This window comes from Schistocerca nitens, chromosome 2 (assembly GCF_023898315.1).
Source record: "Schistocerca nitens isolate TAMUIC-IGC-003100 chromosome 2, iqSchNite1.1, whole genome shotgun sequence".
NCBI lineage: Eukaryota > Metazoa > Arthropoda > Insecta > Orthoptera > Acrididae > Schistocerca > Schistocerca nitens.
In genome coordinates this window covers 845,285,434-845,307,858 of record NC_064615.1, presented here as the reverse complement: position 1 = coordinate 845,307,858, position 22,425 = coordinate 845,285,434, and the positions used below count along the sequence as shown (strand labels likewise).

The following is a 22,425-nucleotide window of genomic DNA, read 5'->3' as shown; positions in this document are numbered from 1 at the left end:
TAGTTTATAGTTCGTCCTGTGAAATTCTTATTGGAGAATCTACAAGTGAGTGAGAAAATTAATTTTTACAATGCCAGGCTGTGCTGTTACGGGCTGTTTTTCCTACAAGCGGAACACAAAGGCAACTGACGTAATGCATCACAGTTTCCCGCGTAATGAAACATTACAAAAACTATGGTTATCGAAATGTTGTAGGAAAGACAGTGTAAATGTTGTGCATGCACGAATTTGCTCTCGCCATTTCGCAGAAACAGGTTACTGAAGGGATTTACAGTCTGAACTGCTTAATTTGCCCCGAAAAAGAATGCTCAAGCCAGATGCAGTTCCTTCGTGCAATTTGGCGTGCAGTAGTGCGACTGTCAATGTGTCACCCGCAACAGAAGACAAAACTAAACGGTATAAGAAACTAGAATTACATAAGAGATCTCTGGAAACTCTGGAAAAGCTGTCACCAAATAAGAAACGTCATAATAAGAGCAAATGTACAGATGACAGTTATTTTTCAGACACAGATAAAGTAACTTTGATGAATATAGCGGCATTAGAAAGAAGGAATGCTATTCTCACAAACAAGTGTGTGCAACTTCGGGCGAGGAATAAAGATCTTCGGAATGAGCTGTCTAGAACGCGACGACTTATGCGCGAGGAAGAAATTAATAAGTAGGTTCTTGTGTCTAAGGAAATTATTCGTGTGCTGGGAAAACTATTTTCACCCAATCAAATAAAAAGTTTATTAAGTGACTCAAAAAGGGTTATATGGAGTAATGAAGACATTTGTAAATCAATTACTCTCCGTGCTATATCTCGGAAATGTTATAATTTTCTGAGTAAAAAAATCGGGTATCTTCTACCAGCTGTGTCGACGTTGAGGGCCTGGATAAACCGCTCTTTTAGTTTCAGTCCTGGCATTTTGAAAGATGTTTTGATTATGATGAAAATGCAGGCTAAAACATTCACTGACAGGCAACGTGTTTGCGTTTTGTCCTTCGATGAAATGAACATCGGTAGTAGGATTTGCTATGATCAAGAACAGGACAGGGTGTTAGGACCCCACAGTAATGTTTTAGTTGTTATGGTGCGTGGACTGTTTGCAAGTTGGAAACAACCTGTTTATTTTGATTTTGATGTTCGCATGACAGCTTCCCTCTTGAACGAAATTATTGTCGCCTTAGACAGTAAGTCGTATAAGGTTGTAGCTTGTGTAGCAGACATGGGAACAAAAAACGCTTGCGTTTGGAATGAGCTTGGCGTGACGCACATAAACGCTTGTTTCCCTCATCCTAGCGACACACAGAAACGTGTGTCGGTGTTCGCTGATGTCCCACATTTGCTTATGCTGTTACGGAATCATTTGCTGGATGAAGGCATTATTGTAGAAAATAAGGCAGTGACGAAATCCGTGTTTGAGAGACTTTTGGCTTTAGACAGGGGGGAAATGAAAATGTGCCAAAAGTTAATCCAGCAACATATCACTGTTGAGGGAATAGACCGACAGAGAGTGCGTTTAGCAGCCGAATTGCTATCTCACACAAATTCACAGGCCGTTCGGTATTTAATGCCAGAAGAAGGACACGCTAGTGACTTAATACAGCTGGTCGACGATACTTTAGATGTCCTCAATTCAAGGACCTCCGAAAGTAAGAAACCTCTGGCATGTGGATTCGGAATTCATTTTGAAGCACAAGAACAATGTCAACGTAAGTTCTACAACTGCTTTGAGAGAATGCACGTTGGATCATGAAGGCATTTGTTACCTTTTCAGAAAGGATTCGTGAAGTGTATTCGGTCAATTTTAGATCTATTCAGTGACTTAAGAGAATACGATGTCAAATACATACTTACTGCCAGGCTGAATCAGGACTGTCTCGAAAACTTCTTTTCTCTTGTAAGGGGCCTGGGACATTTTTATGACCATCCAACTCCGGTAGACGTAAAAAATCGAATCAGGCTATTATTGTTAAGTGCAAACGCTTCCGATATTCCTCTGTCTAACGCTTCTTTTTTTGAACCTGATGAAGAAGGAACATTTGTTACTGCAGCAGTGTTCAGCAGCGTTCTTCCTGATATGTCTGAAGCACTGTCGATGATTGAAGGGCAGAAAGAAATTGAGGGGATAGAACTGACAGCAGAAAATTATGAGAGTTCCTCAGCATCCGTGCTTTCGGACTGTAGCGTGGAGGGATTTCAGTACCTGGCCAGATATATAGCCCATCGGAGCAGGCAGTACGACAGAACATTAGCCACACCCACTGAAGAGCTAATGTCGGTCCCAGGGGAAAAACCAGTCAGCTGGCTGTGTACGATTTCTAAGGGAAGCTTACTTGTGCCTTCAGAAACTTGGCTTGAGACAATAAGCCAAATCGAGCTGACTTTTACTCAGCTCCATGGCAGTGAAAGTTTGTCTACAGAAAGAGGCATAATTAGTAAGCTGTGTGCAGCACTTGGTGAGCGGTTCCGCAATATACACAAAGAAATAATTAAAATATATGTTAGAACTCGCACATTTATTCGTCTGCGCTGGCTTTCGTCAAAAGACAGAGCAAGAATATCTGAGGCATGCTCAGAGAAAAAAAGGGAGAAAATGGCATATGTCATCAAAGTAATCAATTCACTACATAGTGTAACTGTTTTGCAAATAAAAGTTGTGTATATAGGTACGTACATTTTTGACAGAACAATTGGATATAGAGTGTCATTGCGTGTGATATTCTGTTTGTAAACTTCTCCCTAAATTGTCATGGTGTTACAAGACATGTTACGAATGCTTTTGTATATTTGCAACACTGCTTCGCAGCTTCACTGCAGAGGAGAAATGGTGAGTAAACTTGTGTTTTTTTCCTTTATATAATGCTAATTTAAAGTAATTATGCTCTTAAGTCAATTCATTTCAATGAGATTAAATGAATAGTTTCTGATTTATTTGAGCCAAGGTTTCGAATTTCAAGTGAGTATCAGTGTGGTTGATCTGATATTTTACCGAAGTGTAAGGCATAAGCTGCGAAAGAATATAACTCATCAGTTTTAACTGTAATATTTTAGCACCTGAAAAGCAGTTTGGACATCTCAGTTCTGGTATAAATAAAATCTTCCGCCAAAAACTTGACGTAATCGCGCATGCCGTGTCGTCTACTTGTGAGCGCTTGCTTCCACGCTGACGTCACTAGGCCAGCCAATGGCAGAGCAGAGCGCTTACTGCCCAACCTTATTATTTAGTAACCTTGCTTCCAATCGGAAACGCTGGCGGAGCATCTTCAGTGCCCCTACAGAGTGAGGCCGAGAATAATTGAGTAGCTCAGATGCGAAAGCCGCTAATGCATTTTTGTCGATTTTGAATTGAACACACTACCTTATAGATTTTTTTCAGCGGCTGCAAGCTGGAACAGATTTCAGAATGCAAAACCAGCTATAAGCAATGAAATTGGCTGTGGAAAATCGTGTTCGGTTGCAAAAGCCCCTAAATGCACGTTGTCTTCGGGTGCAAGGCCCGCTAAGTATCCACCGATGCAAAACTCACCAAGTTCAACAGGGATGGCGGTCGCCGTCCACAGCCGGATGCAAAGCACGCCAACTGACATCAGGCTTCCAATCTAGACATTCAAAGCTACCTTTCAGTCTGTTACGATTGTTGTTGTTGTTGTTGTTGTTGTTGTTGTTGTGGTCTTCAGTCCTGTGACTGGTTTATGTAGCTCTCCATGCTACTCTATCCTGTGCAAGGTTCTTAATCTCCCAGTACGTACTGCAGCCTACATCCTTCTGAATCTGCTTAGTGTATTCATCTGTTGGTCCCTCTACGATTTTTACCCTCCACGCTGTTAGGATTAGAAGGGATATTTTTCTTATTCACAGTTAGGCTGCCTGTGCTGTAGGGGAGGTGCACGCAACAATGAAGCTCTCGCTGCCGATGCGTTGTCGAAATATATGCTCATAATCACAGTACAACTGATCACTAGGATGTTTGTTGACGTATTTGTGCGAGTATTTTGAAGGAAATAAGTGATTTTGAGGACGGTTTAAATGCCGAAGATGGTACAAACGAAGTGGAAGTAATTGAAATAGTAGTAATACAGCAAGAAGTCGAACCCATTGTTGTAGTTACATATGAGCAGAACCAGACCGACAACGACTGTCCCTCCCGGAAAAGGAAGAGGCGCTCTGATCAGTGGAAAAGAAAAGTTTCCGAAACAGAAAGGTAAGAACATGAAAGTAATTATTGAAGCAATGTTATGCAATGAAAACTGTGTCGACACTAATTGCTATGACATATGTGGAAGAATTATCAAAGTTACTGGTAACTGTCATTTCCAGTTTCAAAAAGCCAAAAAAATCGTTTTCACTAAAAGCAAAAACAGGATTTATCTAGTTCGTGGAGAGCGCATCTACAACTTTGAAGCTGAAGAGGGGAAAAGTATCTTGAAGAGGGGAAAAAATTTCAGCAAAGGAAAAGGCCCAACACCAATCAAAGCTGGTGTAGCACTTTCAGAAGCCAAACTCAGAAACGTGAAAAAAGTATTGGAGCTCCACTGGGTGACCAACGAGAAACTAAAACTCTACACCGAGGCGTTAGACGAGCAGGAAGGCACTACTAGAGTCGCTCCTGCCGCTGCCAACCATCAGAAGAAGCTGGAAGCGATTTTGAGTTGATGAGCAGTGTTGAGGTCGATGTCACTCAAAAGCAATTTTCAGCTAATTTCATTTTCTTGAGTTTTTGTCGCTGTTTTAACTAAGATGCGACATTCTGCCAGTTTTATTATTTTCAAAAAATTTTGTTATTTTACTAAGATGCCATTTGGAACTAGCTTTATTTTCTACAATATCTTGTGATGTCAAAATGCGATAGTGTATTTAAAAAAACTAGTGTTGCACATTCACATTTGTTCTCTTTTGACGTTAAGTAAACCAGTTTTTCCTCGTAAAATAATGTCACTTTCATATTTTCGTATGCCAATTTTGTAACATTGTCAGACTTCTCTTTGAAATAAAACGTATTAATTTTATATTTTCACTACTTAAATTGCACCTTTTTGTCATTCCTAACATATTACCCAATAGCTGATTTTGCAACCAAATGTTTGTTCTGCAAGTTGATCGATACGTTTTCAAAATCCGCGAACAACATAAATCGGATGCAAAAGCCGCAGCCGGTCGCTGTGGCCGAGCGGTTCGAGTCGCTTCAGTCCGGAACCGCACAGCAGCTACAGTCGCAGGTTCGAATCCTGCCTCGGGCATGGATGTGTGTGCTGTCCTTAGGTTAATTAGGTTTAAGTAGTTCTAACTCTAGGGGATTGATGACCTCAGATGTTAAGTACCATAGTGCTTAGAGCCATTTGAACCAAAAACCGCTAAATCAATATTTCACTTAAGATATTAACATATAACATAATCACAGATTTCAGCCTTTAACACATGTAATTAATTACTTTTTTACTTATTTGTACGGGATGGGACAACGTTTTCGCAATTATCTCAGTTTTGCTTATCATGCAGTTAGTGGCTTTGTATTGAGCTACTCAATTGGTAGGAAGAAGGACACGCATTACAGTTATGTTATGTGGGCTGCGTGACATCAGGGGAAAAATCCCTCACGATGACCTCATACTTGGCGGGAGACACTATAGCTTTAGGCATCTTTACGTGCTCATTGTGCGCTCAGAACTGAAAAGAGCGATGTGGCGCTGTCACCTGACATACTAGACACGCTGTCCAACACATCTGTGCAAAGCTTCGTCAGATTTTCTCTGTGATAATAATGGTGTTTGGTTTGTGGGGTTCTCAACTGCGCGGTCATCAGCGCCCGTAAGAAGTCTCAATTTTTACACGGTACAAATTGTACACAGTCCAATGGAGCCACTGTCACCAATGATGATAATGATGATCAAATCTACATCTACATCTACATCCATACTCCGCAAGCTACCTGACGGTGTGTGTCGGAGGGTACTTTGAGTACCTGTATCGGTTCTCCCTTCTGTTCCAGTCTCGTATTGTTCGTGGAAAGAAAGATTGTCGGTATGCCTCTGTGTGGACTTTAAATCTCTGTGATTCTATCATCATGGTCTCTTCGCGAGATATACGTAGGAGGGAGCAATATACTGCTTGATTCCTCGGTGAAGGTATGTTCTTGAAACTTCAACAAAAGACTGTACCGAGCTACTGAGCGTCTCTCTTGCTGAGTCTTCCACTGGAATTTACCTATCATCTCCGTGAAGCTTTCGCGATTACTAAATGATCCTGTGACGAAGCGCGCTGCTCTCCGTTGGATCTTCTCTATCTCTTCTATCAACCCTATCTGGTACGGATCCCACACTGGTGAGCAATACTCAATCAGTGGGCGAACAAGTGTACTGTAACCTACTTTCTTTGTTTTCGGATTCCATTTTCTTAGGATTCTTCTAATGAATCTCAGTCTGGCATCTGCTTTACCGACGATCAACTTTCTATGATCATTCCATTTTAAATCATGGTTGGTTGAAATGGCTCTGAGCACTATGGGACTTAACATCTGAGGTCATCAGTGCCCTAGAACTTAGAACTACTTAAACCTAACTAACCTAAGGACATCACACACATCCATGCCCAAGGCAGGATTCGAAACTGCGACCGTAGCGGTAGCGCGGTTCCAGACTGAAGCGCCTAGAACCGCTTTTTAAATCACTCCTAATGCCTACTCCCAGATAATTTATGGAAGTAACTGCTTCCAGTTGCTGACCTGCTATATTGTAGCTAAATGATAAAGGATCTTTCTTTCTCTGTATCCGCAGCACATTACACTTGTCTACACTGAGATTCAATTGCCATTCCCTGCACCATGGGTCAATTCGTTGCAGATCCTTCTGCATTTCAGTACAATTTTCCATTGTTACAACCTCTCGATAAACCACAGCATCATCCGCAAAAAGCCTCAGTGAACTTCCGATGTTATCCACAAGGTCATTTACATATATTGTGAATAGCAACGGTCCTACGACACTCCCCTGCGGCACACCTGAAATCACTCTTACTTCGGAAGTCTTCTCTCCATTGAGAACGACATGCTGCGTTCTGTTATCGAGGAACTCTTCAATCCAATCACACAATTGGTCTGATAGTTCATATGCTCTTACTTTGTTCATTAAACGACTGTGGGGAACTGTATCGAACGCCTTGCGGAAGTCAAGAAACACGGCATCTACCTGGGAACCGTGGCTTACATGAGAGGACCAACACAAACATCCAGTCTCCGGGCAGAGAAAATCCACAACCCGACTGGGAATCGATCCCGGGACCCAGCGAGCCGATTTTCTCTGTGGCTTCCATTTCGTGATCGATCTTACCTTACTTTCCGAACAGCCCTCGTAGCTCGGTACCATTCACATCTATCAATACCCGCCTTTTTTTGAACTGGAATCACTACATTTTTCTTAATGTCGGAAGGTACTTTATGCGACTTATTTATCTTGCACATCATGAATCTCAGTAATTCTGAAGAGTTTTCGTACACTCTTGGGGTCTTGTTTCGACTTAGGTGGTCTGTAAAATTCCTCTCACAGTATAACGTCTCCCAATTGATCTTAATTTATTTCCTCCTCCGTTTCCTTAATACTGCCAGAAAAAAAACATACCATCAGCAAGGAAATAAAATTATGAAGAGCTGTGTTCTGTGTCCAATAGCTGTGTCCTCTCGACGAGGATGAGGATGAGAAGACAACACAAACACCCAGTCTCCGGGCAGAGAAAATCGGCAACCCGACCGGCAATCGATCCCGGGACGCAGCCAGCGATCCGATTTTCTCTGTGGCTTCCATTTCGTGATCGATCGGACCTTGCTTTCCGAACAGACCTCGTAGCTCGGTTCCATTCACACCTATCAGTACCTGCATTTTTTTTTAACTGGAATCATTCCATTTATTAAGTCTGAAGTTACTTTATGCGTCTCATTTATGTTGCACATCAAGGATCTCATTAATTCTGAAGAGCTGTCCTACACTCTTGGGGTCTTGTTTCGAACCGAGCGAAGTGGCGCAGTGGCTGTTAGCACAATGGACTCGCTTTCGGGAGGACGACGGTTCAATCTCGCGTACGGCCATCCTGATTTAGATTTTCCGTGATTTCCCTAAATCGCTCTAGGCAAATGTTGGGATGGTTCCTTTGAAAGGGCACGACCGGCTTCCCTCCTTGTCCTTCCCTAATCCGATGAGACCGATGACCTCGCTGTTTGGTCTCTTCCCCCTTTCAACCCAGACCAACCCTCTTGTTTCGACTTAGGTGGTCTGTAAAATTCCTCACACAGTATAACGTCTCCAATTTTATCTTAATTTATTTCCTCCTCCGTTTCCCTATTACTTCCAGAAAAAAAAAACATACAACCAGCAAGGAAATGAAATTAGGAAGAGCTGTGTTCTGTGTCCAATAGCGTATCTTCCGCTCTCTCGACGACCGTCCCGTCTCGCCACAAACAACCGTCCGGATAGCACAAGTGATGGTCACCCTGCACGAGTTCCGTTTACTCTGATGAGTATATTGAGTAAGTGCGAGCTCGGAGGTAATAGCGCGCGGTGATGGCGCTTTATAGGCGACGCGAGGTGTGAAAACAGGGCCGCCCCGGCGCGTTACGGCGCCCTGATCACAGGCGGCGGCGGGCGGCCCGCCGCGGGCCGCCAATTGTCGCCCGGCCCCGGGCCGTCGCGAGCGACGAGGGCAGCGGCCGCAGCCAGGTGGGCGGCCGGCGGGCCGGGGCGTAATTTGGCAAGCGCGCCGGCCGCCGCGGCCGTGGCTCGCCGTACCGTACTGTGTCTCGCCGCCGCCGCCGCCGCCGCCGCCGTCCACTGTCCGCTGGCCGGCGCGTGGGAGCGCGCTTTCATTACGGTAATAGCCATTATAATATGAGCGGCCCGCCTGAGTGATGACCCCGGGCGGGGAAACACCGCGTACAGTCGCTGCCGCGGCCAGTCGCAGGCCGGTCCAGCTCTGGTCTGACTTATACTGAAGGCGACCACAGTCGTCACTCTTTGAGACTCCAACCGTGGAAAATCTAGGATGGAATGTAACAGTATTATGAAAAGAACTGTTGCTTATCACCATATACACTAGTGGCCATTAAAGTTCCTACACTAAGAAGAAATGCACATGATAAACGGGTATTCATTGGACAAATATATTAGACTAGAACTTACATGTGATTACATTTTCACGCAATTTGAGTGCGTAGATACTGAGAAATCAGTACCCAGAACAACCACCTCTGGCCGTAATAACGGCCTTCATACGCCTGGGCATTGAGTCAAACAGAGCTAGGATGGCGTGTACAGGTACAGCTGCCCATGCAGCTTCAACACGATACCACAGTTCATCAAGAGTAGTGACTGGCGTATTTTGACGAGCCAGTTGCTCGGCCACGATTGGCCAGACGTTTTCAATTGGTGAGAGATCTGGAGAATGTGCTGGCCAGGGCAGCAGTCGAATATTTTCTGTATCCAGAAAGGCCCGTACAGGACCTGCAACATGCGGTCGTGCATTATCCTGCTGAAATGTAGGGTGTCGCAGGGTAGAGCCACGGGTCGTAAAACATCTGAAATGTAACGTCCACTGTTCAAAGTGCCGTCAATGCGAACAAGAGGTGACCGAGACGTGTAACCAATGGCACCCCATACTATCACGTCGGGTGATACGCCAGTATGGCGATGACGAATACACGCTTCCAATGTGCGTTCACCACTATGTCGCCAAACACGGATGCGACCATCTTGATACTGTAAACAGAACCTGGATTAATCCGAAAAAATGACGTGTTGCCATTCGTGCACCCAGGTTCGTCGTTCAGTACACCATCGCAGGCGCTCCTGTCTGTGATGCAGCGTCAAGGGTAACCGCAGCCATGGTCTCCGAGCTGATAGTCCATGCTGCTGCAAACGTCGTCGAGCTGTTCGTGCAGATGGTTGTTGTCTTGCAAACGTCCCCATCTGTTGACTTAGGGACAGAGACGTGGCTGCACGATCCGTTACAGCCATGCGGATAAGATGCCTGTCATCTCGACTGCTAGCGATACGAGGCCGTTGGGATCCAGCACGGCGTTCTGTATTACCCTCCTGAACCCACCGATGCCATATTCTACTAACAGTCATTGGGTCTCGACCAACGCGAGCAGCAATGTCGCCATACGATAAACCGCAATCGCGATAGGCTACAATCCGACCTTTATCAAAGTCGGAAACGTGATGGTACGCATTTCTCCTCCTGACACGAGGCATCACAACAACGTTTCATCAGGCAACGCCGGTTAACTGCTGCTTGTGTATGAGAAATCGGTTGGAAACTTTCCTCATGTCAGCACGTTGTAGGTGTCGCCACCGGCGCCAACCTTGTGTGAATGCTCTGAAAAGCTAATCATTTGCAGATCACAGCATCTTCTTCCTGTAGGTTAAATTTCGCGTCTGTAGCACGTTATCTTCGTGGTGTAGCAATTTTAATGGCCAGTAGTGTAGCAGAGATATTGTGTCGCAGATAGGCAAAAAAAAAAAAAAAAAAAAAAAAAAAAAAGAAGAGCTTCCGGCAAACAAAGCCTTTCTTCTTCGTCGTGGATAGAAAATACGCACACACACACACACACACACATGAAACGCTACTCATACACACATGATCGCAGTCTCTGCCTGCTGTAACCACATTGCGGTCTTTTTCTTGTGCCTGTCTGCGAGTCAGCATCTCCGCTATACAGTGAGTAGCATATATCCTTTTCATAAAATATTCTCTTTGAGTTCTGTTACATCTTGCGGCAGCAGCGCGCCAGGTGGCTGATAATCTACATTACTATACAGATAAGCAGTGCGCCAAGCTGCATTACAGAATACAATCTATGATAGATGTGAAGAGTAGCAGCATGCCAAGTGTCCAATACCGCTGAATACAATCTCTGATAGATGTGAAGAGTAGCAGCGTGTCAAGTGTCCAATCAGCTGCACTGCTGAATACAATCTCTGATGGATGGGAAGACTAGCAGTGTGCCAAGTGTACAAAAAGCTGCACTGCTGAATACGGTCTCTGATGAATGGAAAGAGTAGCAGTGTGCCGAGTGTCCTATAAGCTGCACTGCTGAGTATGATCTCTGATGGATGTGAAGAGCAGTAGTGTGCCAAGTGTTCAATAAGCTGCACTGCTGAATACGATCTCTGATGGATGTGAAGAGTAGCAGTGTGCCAAGTGTTCAATAAGCTGCACTGCTGAATACAATCTCTGATGGATGTGAAGAGTAGCAGTGTGCCAAGTGTACAAAAAGCTGCACTGCTGAATACGATCTCTGATGGATGGAAAGAGTAGCAGTGTGCCGAGTGTCCAATAAGCTGCACTTCTGTGTATGATCTCTGATGGATATGAAGAGCAGTAGTGTGCCAAGTGTTCAATAAGGTGCACTGCTGAATACGACCTCTGATGGATGTGAAGAGTAGCAGTGTGGCAAGTGTACAAAAAGCTGCACTGCTGAATACGATCTCTGATGGATGGAAAGAGTAGCAGTGTGCCGAGTGGCCAATAAGCTGCACTGCTGAGTATGATCTTTGATGGATGTGAAGAGTAGCAGTGTACCAAGTGTTCAATAAGCTGCACTGCTGAATACGATCTCTGATGGATGGAGAGAGTAGCAGTGCGCCAAGTGTTCAATAAGCTGCACTGCTGAATACGAACTCTGATGGATGTGAAGAGTAGCAGTGTGCCAAGTGTACAAAAAGCTGCACTGCTGAATACGATCTCTGATGGATGGAAAGAGTAGCAGTGTGCCGAGTGTCCAATAAGCTGCACTGCTGAGTATGATCTCTGATGGATATGAAGAGCAGTAGTGTGCCAAGTGTTCAATAAGGTGCACTGCTGAATACGACCTCTGATGGATGTGAAGAGTAGCAGTGTGGCAAGTGTACAAAAAGCTGCACTGCTGAATACGATCTCTGATGGATGGAAAGAGTAGCAGTGTGCCGAGTGTCCAATAAGCTGCACTGCTGAGTATGATCTCTGATGGATGTGAAGAGTAGCAGTGTACCAAGTGTTCAATAAGCTGCACTGCTGAATACGATCTCTGATGGATGGAGAGAGTAGCAGTGTGCCAAGTGTTCAATAAGCTGCACTGCTGAATACGAACTCTGATGGATGTGAAGAGTAGCAGCGTGTCAAGTGTCCAATCAGCTGCACTGCTGAATACGATCTCTGATGGATGTGAAGTGTAGCAGTGTGCCAAGTGTACAAAAAGTTGCACTGCTGAGTACGATCTCTGATGGATGTGAAGAGTAGTAGTGTGCCAAGTGTTCAATAAGCTGCACTGCTGAATACGATCTCTGATGGATGTGAAGAGTAGCAGTGTGCCAAGTGTTCAATAAGCTGCACTGCTGAGTATGATCTGTGATGGATGTGAAGAGTAGCAGTGTGCCAAGTGTACAAAAAGCTGCACTGCTGAATACAATCTCTGATGGGTGGAAAGAGTAGCAGTGTGCCAATTGTTCAATAAGGTGCACTGCTGAATACGATCTCTGATGGATGTGAAGAGTAGCAGTGTGCCAAGTGTACAAAAAGCTGCAGTGCTGAATACGATCTCTGATGGATGGAAAGAGTAGCAGTGTGCCGAGTGTCCAATAAGCTGCACTACTGAGTATGATCTCTGATGGATGTGAAGAGCAGCAGTGTGCCAAGTGTTCAATAAGCTGCACTGCTGAATACGATCTCTGATGGATGTGAAGAGTAGCAGTGTGCCAAGTGTACAAAAAGCTGCACTGCTGAATACGATCTCTGATGGATGGAAAGAGTAGCAGTGTGCCGAGTGTCCAATAAGCTGCACTGCTGAGTATGATCTCTGATGGATGTGAAGAGTAGCAGTGTGCCTAGTGTCCAACAAGTTACAATATTGAATACGATCTCTGATGGATGTGAACAGTAGCAGTGGGCCATGTGGCCAATAAGGTTCACTACTCAATACAGTGTCTGATGGATGGTAAGAGCAGAAGCATGCGAAGCGTCCAATAAGCTGCACTGCTGAATACAATCTCTGATGCCTGTGAAGAGTAGCAGTGTGCCATGTGGCCAATAAGCTGTGCTACAGAATGCAATCTCTGATGAATGTGAATGTTTGTGCTGATTTGTAGAATGTTTTTTTTTTCTGAAAGGTGCATATGTAGCACAATAAGTTACAGCATTAACAAAAGGAGAAATCACATTTGTCTTTCTTTTGGTTTTTAAGACACGAAAGTCTCGTTAAATTTCTCTTGTAACCTACAAGCATTGCATGAGAATTAATGTTTATTTCTAGTAGGCAAAAATGGTTAGCAAATACCCATAGCAGAAGAGAAGTCATTTTGCAGAGTTATGTTGTATATCTACAGAATAACGTCGAATTTTCTTTGCAACACTTAATCTCCGAGCACATCTTTTGTTAACAATTTAATGCACTTTCAATGCTTTGGCTACAAACGTCTTAGTAGCTGATAACTATTCTCCAACTTCTCAGGTCAAGGCTAAACCCTAACACAGTGGCAACCATACACTAGATTTTTTTAAAAAAAGCTTAATAATAAACACTTAGAGACTTACATTTTCATTTTTCCCATATTGGACAATAATGGAAGTTTCTAATTACATGGTTTCAGCAGTGTATGTGGGAAATGTCTGCCTTCACAATTCACAAACACCCACAGTCGTTTTCTGAAATTCTCATGCACTCTTTCAAGCATATCTACTGGTATTCTTGCAATTTCAGCCTTGGTATTGTTCTGTAGGTCTTCCAGGGTGTTGGGACGGTTGCAGTACCCCTTTGACTTCATGTAACTTCAAAGAAAAAAATCGCATGAGGCTAAGTCCGGTGATTGTGCGGGTCAGTTGACATCCCCCATCCGGGAGATAAGCTTCCAGGAAACGTTTGCCTCAAAAAATTCATTGTAATGCTCATTGTGTGTGCAGTGGCTACGTCTTGTTGAAACCAGGTATCCCGTAATTGCATTGCCTCGAAAGCCGCCTGGAAAAACTCTTGCAGCGTAGTTCAGTAACTATGCGAATTCACAGTTACAGCACGACGATTTTCCTAGAAAAAGTAAGGACCAATGATGCCTACTCGTGATATGGGGAACCACACAATTACGCGGTCTGAGTGCAGAGGTTTCTGGTGAATTTGCCTCGGGTTCGTGTCGCTCCAGCACCCCATACTCTTTTTGTTTACACTCCCACTACGGTGAAAATGTGCCTAATCAGAAAAAACACCATATGCGTCACGGGGTATGGTTCCAAGTATGTCTTCACAAGATGTTCTTCGTGTTACATAATCCCGTACTGACAATTGCTGCACCACGCACACTTTATACAAGTGAAAATTTAGTTCATTATGAAGCATTCGGTGCAGAATAGCCTTGAAATGCCAAGAGAAAAAGCGTGTTTCCGAGCTGAGCGTTTCGGAGATCGCAGTACTGCTGCTCTAACTCGTTCGACATTTTGTGCTGTTGTAACGCATCCCTCAGGTCCTCTTCGCTCAACTGTCACATCCCCTGTTGCTCTGAATGCATTTGGCTAAATTGATTGCCGACCAGGAACACGTCAACGTGGGGGAACTGCAAATCGCAAACAAAAAGCACGCTACAATGCAGTGATCGAGTGGGAATTCGAGAAATATACTTCAACACAAAATGATCGCTCCTCACGTGTCAACTGCATTATCGCAACTGAACAACAACTGAATACAGACCTCCGGTCGTTTGAAACGTCCCCTTTGAACAATTATACAAGACTGTGCTTAAACTGACACACAGTATTCAAAAATCCCTACAAAAGAATGGCCCTGACTAACATTAACCTATACGTTTCACAAATCACTTACCTCACAAAAATCTTCGTTACTCAAACTACTGCAATACAGCGAACGCCACTACTGCCAGATAAATAAAAGATTCAAACTACTGAAGGCACTAACTACTGATAGGCACAGTTAGCAAACGAAAGATTTTGATAGAGAACGAACAATGTATTTACCTTAGTAGTGTTCAAAAGTCATAATATATATAGCAGTTCATGACATCCATTCTTACAAATGTACTGTTTCTGATGGACACACGTCCAGATCATCCGCTCTCAAAAATCCGCCATCTCACTTCCCCACATCCACCACTGCTGGCGGCTCACCTCCAACTGCGAAACGCTATGCGCTGTTCACATCCAGCTGCCCAACACTACAATGGCAGACAACAATGCAAACCAGCCACAAACTGCACACAGCACAGCCAGTGATTTTAATACAGAGCGCTACGTGGCGTTACCAATAAGAAAACCTAAACAGCCCCCATGCTCCCCACAAAAAATTTTACAAATTGTTTTGGGCAGTGGACAATACAGATTTGAAAAAATTTTTCATCATTACAATAACAAAGAAATCAAATGCACACACTTATTGATACGATGTTGGTCAAACTCCATAAAGACAGTCCTGATCGTTCATCACAGTAAAATAAAGTGTTTTTCTCAAAGTCTCAGCAGTAAAAGAAAATGCACATGGAAGTAGTGGATTTCCATGCAGTCTTCAAGAAGTAGCGGTGTCCTTCCAACGGAAAGACAGTGCTGACTCTCGACATGCAGACAGGTAATGGGCCACAACAGAGCAAACCCACAGCAGAGTCAGTCGAAGTTTTGAAGAATATTGGTAGGTAGGTCATCACAGAGCAGACCCACTGTAGTCCTGGTAGAGATTACGGTATTGGTGGGCCACCAGAGGTGCAGACCCAGTGCAGTCCTTGTAGAAATAATGGTGTTGGTGAGTCATCAGAGGTGTAGACCCACTGTAGTCCTTGTAGAGACGGCCAGCAACCATCTGTTGCGACTGTGCAGGTGCACAATCCCCATCGAAGAGTCTTGCGGACAATATAGCAAGTCCATAAACCACCACTTGTGCACTCACAAAACTTTTTGGAATGTCCTTAGAACCAGCAATGCTGTTATCCAGTCCCTTGCTGAATTATAAACACACGTGCAAACACTAACAGTCCCTACTTCTCACATATTGTCCATATACTATGACCAACAGAAACGTGTGCAGTGAAATGTAACTTACAAGTTACTTAATTTGATGAACTGGTGTCAATTACAATTTTATAACATAAGAATACAATAGCAAAGGCGCAAAATACATCATTAAAGAACATAACAATACAGATAACATTTGTGGTAATGCAGGCTTTACAAAAGAATAGAAATAAACATGTACACCAGTGTTACAAGAATTATGACATCAGTACATACATAAAAGATCAGAATAACTTTTGAAACATCAACTTCACACATGAGCATTAAAACAAAACAGAATAAATAATGTCTAAACATCTTTACAAAGTAAATAACATAGTATTAGAAAAATTCTACAACATAGCTCTCATCAGCTAAACACATAAAGACGGGAAAAACACAAATACACAAGGGTACACAAACACATAGAGGGATGACACAAAAGGAAAGGACAGGGTTTGTTTTACTGCAGTATTTTGCATGGAGATCTCCCTTCGTTCATCATTATTCCCAAAAGTCCTATCTAAGCCTGCTTTCTGTATTCTTTCACATCATCTATCAAAAATAGTTTTTCTCCAGTGTACACTACTTTTTTTTGGCCAAACCATTTTCTTATAGCTTCTCAATGCATTTCTTGCAATTCATCATAGTTAGTTTCTTATATAGTCTACCCCCTCTTAAGCTAACTTAAATCTACTGAGCTCAGATATATATACCAAGGGACTAGGCAATGCAGCAGCACATGACAAATTAACACAAACAGCAATGACAAAAATTCAAATTGGCAAAGCAAGCAGCAAAAAAAAAAAAAAGATATAAATTAGCAAAGCAATTGCAATATTACAACTAATATAAGGCAATGTGCAGTAAACAAGAAAAATAAATCAGTCGTAAACTGGCTTAACAGAGTAATACAAAGTGAAATTTAGTAGCATTATGCCTGGCAAACAGCAGCAGCAAATGCAATAACTTATATCTAAACATGACAAAGCTCAAACAGAAAAAATATTACAGTAAAAATGGCCATGTTTAATACCTATGTCACATCTTAACACTAGAGTGATGCATCACGAGAACTTACACTAGCAGATAAGTTACCAAATCGTAAAAAAAATTATTTATGCAATTCCTGTGAAGGGAAATGTCTATTTATGTGCCCTCGTTTTCTTGGAAGTAGATCATAAATTTCTTATTGACTGGATCTGTAGGCATAAAATAACTATATTAGTACATCTATTAAATTTTGTTTTAACCAATGCTGCAGTGCAGCTAGAAACTAGATATTAAACAAATTGAGTAAATAAATACATAAAGCAAGCCATATGGCATTTCTCTCAACTAGCAAGACAATAGCCGTGAAATGTTTCTCATCGTTTCATTAGGCATTTTAGTAAATATCATAAATTAAGAGCTCCACAGTATAATCATATGTTTTCAAGTTTGAGTGTGTCGTATTTGCGATGCTTTCTACAAAGGAATGTCAATAGCGTGGACAATGGCCTCCCTTTTTTTTCTCCACCTGTGCCTCTGAAAGGCACACACTAATGGCTTTTTTCCAGGCGACTGTCGCGCAGCTGGGTGCCCACGACACATTACGTGCAGATGGTCACTTAACTTTCTTACCGAAATATTTACAACACCGGTTTGCACTACAGTGACAGTCTCATATAAAATTTCACAGGTCGAGAATCTGCATTACAAATGTATAGAAACAAAATCCTTTAAATATAATAGTGTCCAAAAAATTTTCGTCGGCATTGTGATCCATTCACGCATTTACACACATTTCATAACTCTTAAAGTACGATTCTCAGCTTATTGATCATAAACTTACCTCAACAGCATAATACACATCGTCATCGCAATAATAATATCATAACAGATCAATCACATCCCAGAATCGTTGCAGCTTCTTTGAATAATTTCAAAACCTAAAAAAAATTCTCTGCTCATGTCAAAAGTTTCATCTAGCTCAAACGTACTTTAAAAAATCATGATCTCATACCAAATACATCATTCAAAGCCCTCATAGTATCAAAATGGTTCTGAAAAATATGAAGGGTTCACACAGTACAGACAAAATATAATTTCATAAGTGTGAAGTTATCCACCTGTGTAATTGGGTAAACATCTGTCACTGACGTAGAAAAAAAATGTTTGACTCTCTCAGTTAAATAATCAGATAGCTGTGTAATTCTGTGTTAGAGAAATATGGTAACGATGTGTAAAGTTGTATAAGCAAATACCATATTAGCTAGGGCTCCTTGTGCTTGCCAAACACATGGTACACAAAGTAGGCGTGTACCCCCCTGAGGATTAATGTAATTATACCCTCAGGTGTTACAGATTATTGCAACGGAATGAAATGTATCACGGAAAAACTTTGTATCATTGTACTTCAACTATCTTTAAAAATAAATGTTTTAGGTACAAAATTAATCACTCAAATACGTGTACTGTAGCGCTAAACTGTGCGTCTTGCTGTAAGATGATTCTGTGGAACTGTCGTAGTTATCGTCCTCTGTAATCAAAGTTCTGCTGAAGTCAATGTACTTACCTCATCATAAACGAAAGTGAAATGCTTTGCGTATAGATATCGTAGTTATTACGTACCTTACCATGATCAAGAAAGAACTATAATGTAACGTATTGTTGTGCTACGGAAAAGGCTGTCTCATTGTAGCTATACCACAAAATTTACTACTAAAACATGTTTTACTTTCCAGAATAATACAGAAAAACTGTGCAGATATAAAACAGAAACACTTAAAAAGCAACATTGTAAATTGTAGTAGTGTCGTGATAAAATCGTGTAGCTGTCACATAAACTAACCACTGTGTCATCTGGTATCTCACAGAAAGTACTTTAAATCCAGAATGTATTTTCAAGTAAACCAAAATGTTGCATTAAAATCTCTTTAGCAGTACTGGTAAATGTTCTAAGTATGTGAGCCTTATAGTCGTTACGTAATCGTGCAACTAACAAGCACTTATGTACACACACAATAACACTGTGTCGCCTGTTCACAATAAAAATGCATTCGTAATTTCTGTTTAAATAAGTTCTCTTGGTTCTTGACTGGATATTTAACTTCAAACATTGTTGCATGTTAACAGATTATAAGTCTCACAAAGCATACTAGTAATGTAAAGTGAAAAGTTATATGGCAAAGACAAAGTTAAAAAGCAGATTATCTTTCAATAAACGGTTTTACATGTGAAATGTGGTGTAAACCTTTACTCTTCCTAGTACGCAGAGTTTCAGCTTGAACGCAATTATCATGTGGTATACATCGGTAAAGAATACTGGAATTTTTCTGAAGGTTAGCGCCTATGTTATTTTTCTCTGAGCCAGCGGGCATACGCGGCTGCCTGCGGTGCAAGTCATTGTCTGTTCCTTTGTTGGCGCGCGTCGTTATTGGGATTAGGAGACCTAACTTCTACAAATTCACCTTGTCCAGAGTTCCCTGCTCTGTTTGAATCTCGCCAGTTCTGATGCAATTCAAGTCTGTCGTTACGATTATATCGTCTGTCGTCATGTCGGTGATTCCTGTAGTACCTTTCTTGTCGGTTAAGTGGTGGAGAATTTCTCCCTGAACTATCACTGCACAGTTGACCGTTGCGTCTGAAGTTATTCTGTCTCCCGTGATAATAATAGTTCTGGTTGCCATATTGTCTGTTTCTATGATTGTCTCTGTTATATACTCCTGGAAATTGAAATAAGAACACCGTGAATTCATTGTCCCAGGAAGGGGAAACTTTATTGACACATTCCTGGGGTCAGATACATCACATGATCACACTGACAGAACCACAGGCACATAGACACAGGCAACAGAGCATGCACAATGTCGGCACTAGTACAGTGTATATCCACCTTTCGCAGCAATGCAGGCTGCTATTCTCCCATGAAGACGATTGTAGAGATGCTGGATGTAGTCCTGTGGAACGGCTTGCCATGCCATTTCCACCTGGCGCCTCAGTTGGACCAGCGTTCGTGCTGGACGTGCAGACCGCGTGAGACGACGCTTCATCCAGTCCCAAACATGCTCAATGGGGGACAGATCCGGAGATCTTGCTGGCCAGGGTAGTTGAGTTACACCTTCTAGAGCACGTTGGGTGGCACGGGATACATGCGGACGTGCATTGTCCTGTTGGAACAGCAAGTTCCCTTGCCGGTCTAGGAATGGTAGAACGATGGGTTCGATGACGGTTTGGATGTACCGTGCACTATTCAGTGTCCCCTCGACGATCACCAGTGGTGTACGGCCAGTGTAGGAGATCGCTCCCCACACCATGATGCCGGGTGTTGGCCCTGTGTGCCTCGGTCGTATGCAGTCCTGATTGTGGCGCTCACCTGCACGGCGCCAAACACGCTTACGACCATTATTGGCACCAAGGCAGAAGCGACTCTCGTCGCTGAAGACGACACGTCTCCATTCGTCCCTCCATTCACGCCTGTCGCGACACCACTGGAGGCGGGCTGCACGATGTTGGGGCGTGAGCGGAAGATGGCCTAACGGTGTGCGGGTCCGTAGCCCAGCTTCATGGAGACGGTTGCGAATGGTCCTCGCCGATACCCCAGGGGCAACAGTGTCCCTAATTTGCTGGGAAGTGGCGGTGCGGTCCCCTACGGCACTGCGTAGGATCCTACGGTCTTGGCGTGCATCCGTGCGTCGCTGCGGTCCGGTCCCAGATCGACGGGCACGTGCACCTTCCGCCGACCACTGGCGACAACATCGATGTACTGTGGAGACCTCACGCCCCACGTGTTGAGCAATTCGGCGGTACGTCCACCCGGCCTCCCGCATGCCCACTATACGCCCTCGCTCAAAGTCCGTCAACTGCACATACGGTTCACGTCCACGCTGTCGCGGCATGCTACCAGTGTTAAAGACTGCGATGGAGCTCCGTATGCCACGGCAAACTGGCTGACACTGACGGCGGCGGTGCACAAATGCTGCGCAGCTAGCGCCATTCGACGGCCAACACCGCGGTTCCTGGTTTGTCCGCTGTGCCGTGCGTGTGATCATTGCTTGTACAGCCCTCTCGCAGTGTCCGGAGCAAGTATGGTGGGTCTGACACACCGGTGTCAATGTGTTCTTTTTTCCATTTCCAGGAGTGTATTTATTACTATGGAAGTGCGATCTTTCTCTGTAACTCTTACTACTGTGCCAACGGTTGTCATACGGGTGGTGTCTGTTTTGGTCACGATTTGTGTTGTGAGAATAGCCTTGTCGTGTCCAGTTATTATTTCTTTCATCGCGGAATTGCGACGGATGTGACCTGTAATTGTTGTGTTCGTGTTTTAGCGTTCTGCGATTGCCAGTGTCAATTTCCAATTCTTGTAACAGTCCCTGAAAAGCTTCAATGTCGTCTTACAACGTCCTGCCAGAATAATATGTCGTAAATTTTTAGGTAATTTGATTAAGCAAATGCGGATGAGTTCTGAGGGGCTGTATGGGTTTGACAGGTACTGGTTCTTGTGCAACATGTCTTCAAAATATTTCACAAGACTGGAAAATTCAGATTGTTCGAAATGTTTCATCATTATGACGCTATGTTTTACTCGGTCTTGTGTAGCTTGAGACCAATATGCTGAGAGGAAGGCATGATAAAATTCTCCTTCACTGTGACAATCGTGAATGACCGATCGCATTCTTACAGCTGGTTCATTCTCTAAGTAGCCACACATAAATTCTAATCTGTGCTGCAATGACCAGTTGGGAGGAAAACAATGAGAGAATTGATGAAGCCATGCTCGTGGATGAATGTCGTTGCCAGAAATCTTAAATGTTTTGAATTTACGTGTAGTAATGAACAGCTTATAGTCAAAATCATCGTGTCGGCGAGTCGCACATCGCTCATTGTTACTTCGTTTCGGCGGTTCCATCTCAAAATTCAATGCGCCTTGCCAATTTCTTTCATAGTTTCCGAAGTGTCCTGTGTTATTATTTTGTGGTTGCTCCGTATTTCTATGTCCCTCTTCCCGTACTGGAGCGCGAGTGTCCTCTAAAATATGTAATTCTTGTATTACTTGTGCCAACTGATCTTGTACTTCCCGGATTTCTCTTTTGTACTGTGTATTGATTTGATTTTGATTCTGTTTGAATTTTCTAATTTGTTCATACTCTTCAGTGTCCGTGAAAGCTACAGGTCTTGTGTCATTCAGATCATCATCTACCTTTGTAGATAAGTTAGTGAACTGATCTGAAAGTTCGGCTACTTTATCCGATAGTGAAATTATTTCCTCTGTGTGTTTTTCTGAACCAAATTTCAGTGTCCATTTCTGTTGAAATCGTATCTACGATGTCCTTTAAGTTTTCCTGAGTTTTTGCAAGTTGCGTAACCGAATCGGTAGATGAAACTGAGTCAATTTTAGCTTTCAAGGTCTCATGATTTTCATGAACAATAATTTGCAGTTCTTTTATGGCTGCT

The 22,425-nt window shown here is 43.1% G+C and overlaps 1 protein-coding gene across 1 annotated transcript in view; it reads right to left on the bottom strand.

The window, feature by feature from the left end:
- Positions 1-8,585: 8,585 nt before the first annotated feature.
- LOC126235385 (uncharacterized) overlaps positions 8,586-22,425 on the bottom strand; it is a 139,497-nt gene continuing 125,657 nt past the window's right edge. The window contains exon 4 of the mRNA XM_049944107.1: positions 8,586-9,007. Coding sequence (XP_049800064.1) covers positions 8,586-9,007 — 422 coding nt within the window. The remainder of the gene's footprint in view (positions 9,008-22,425) is intronic.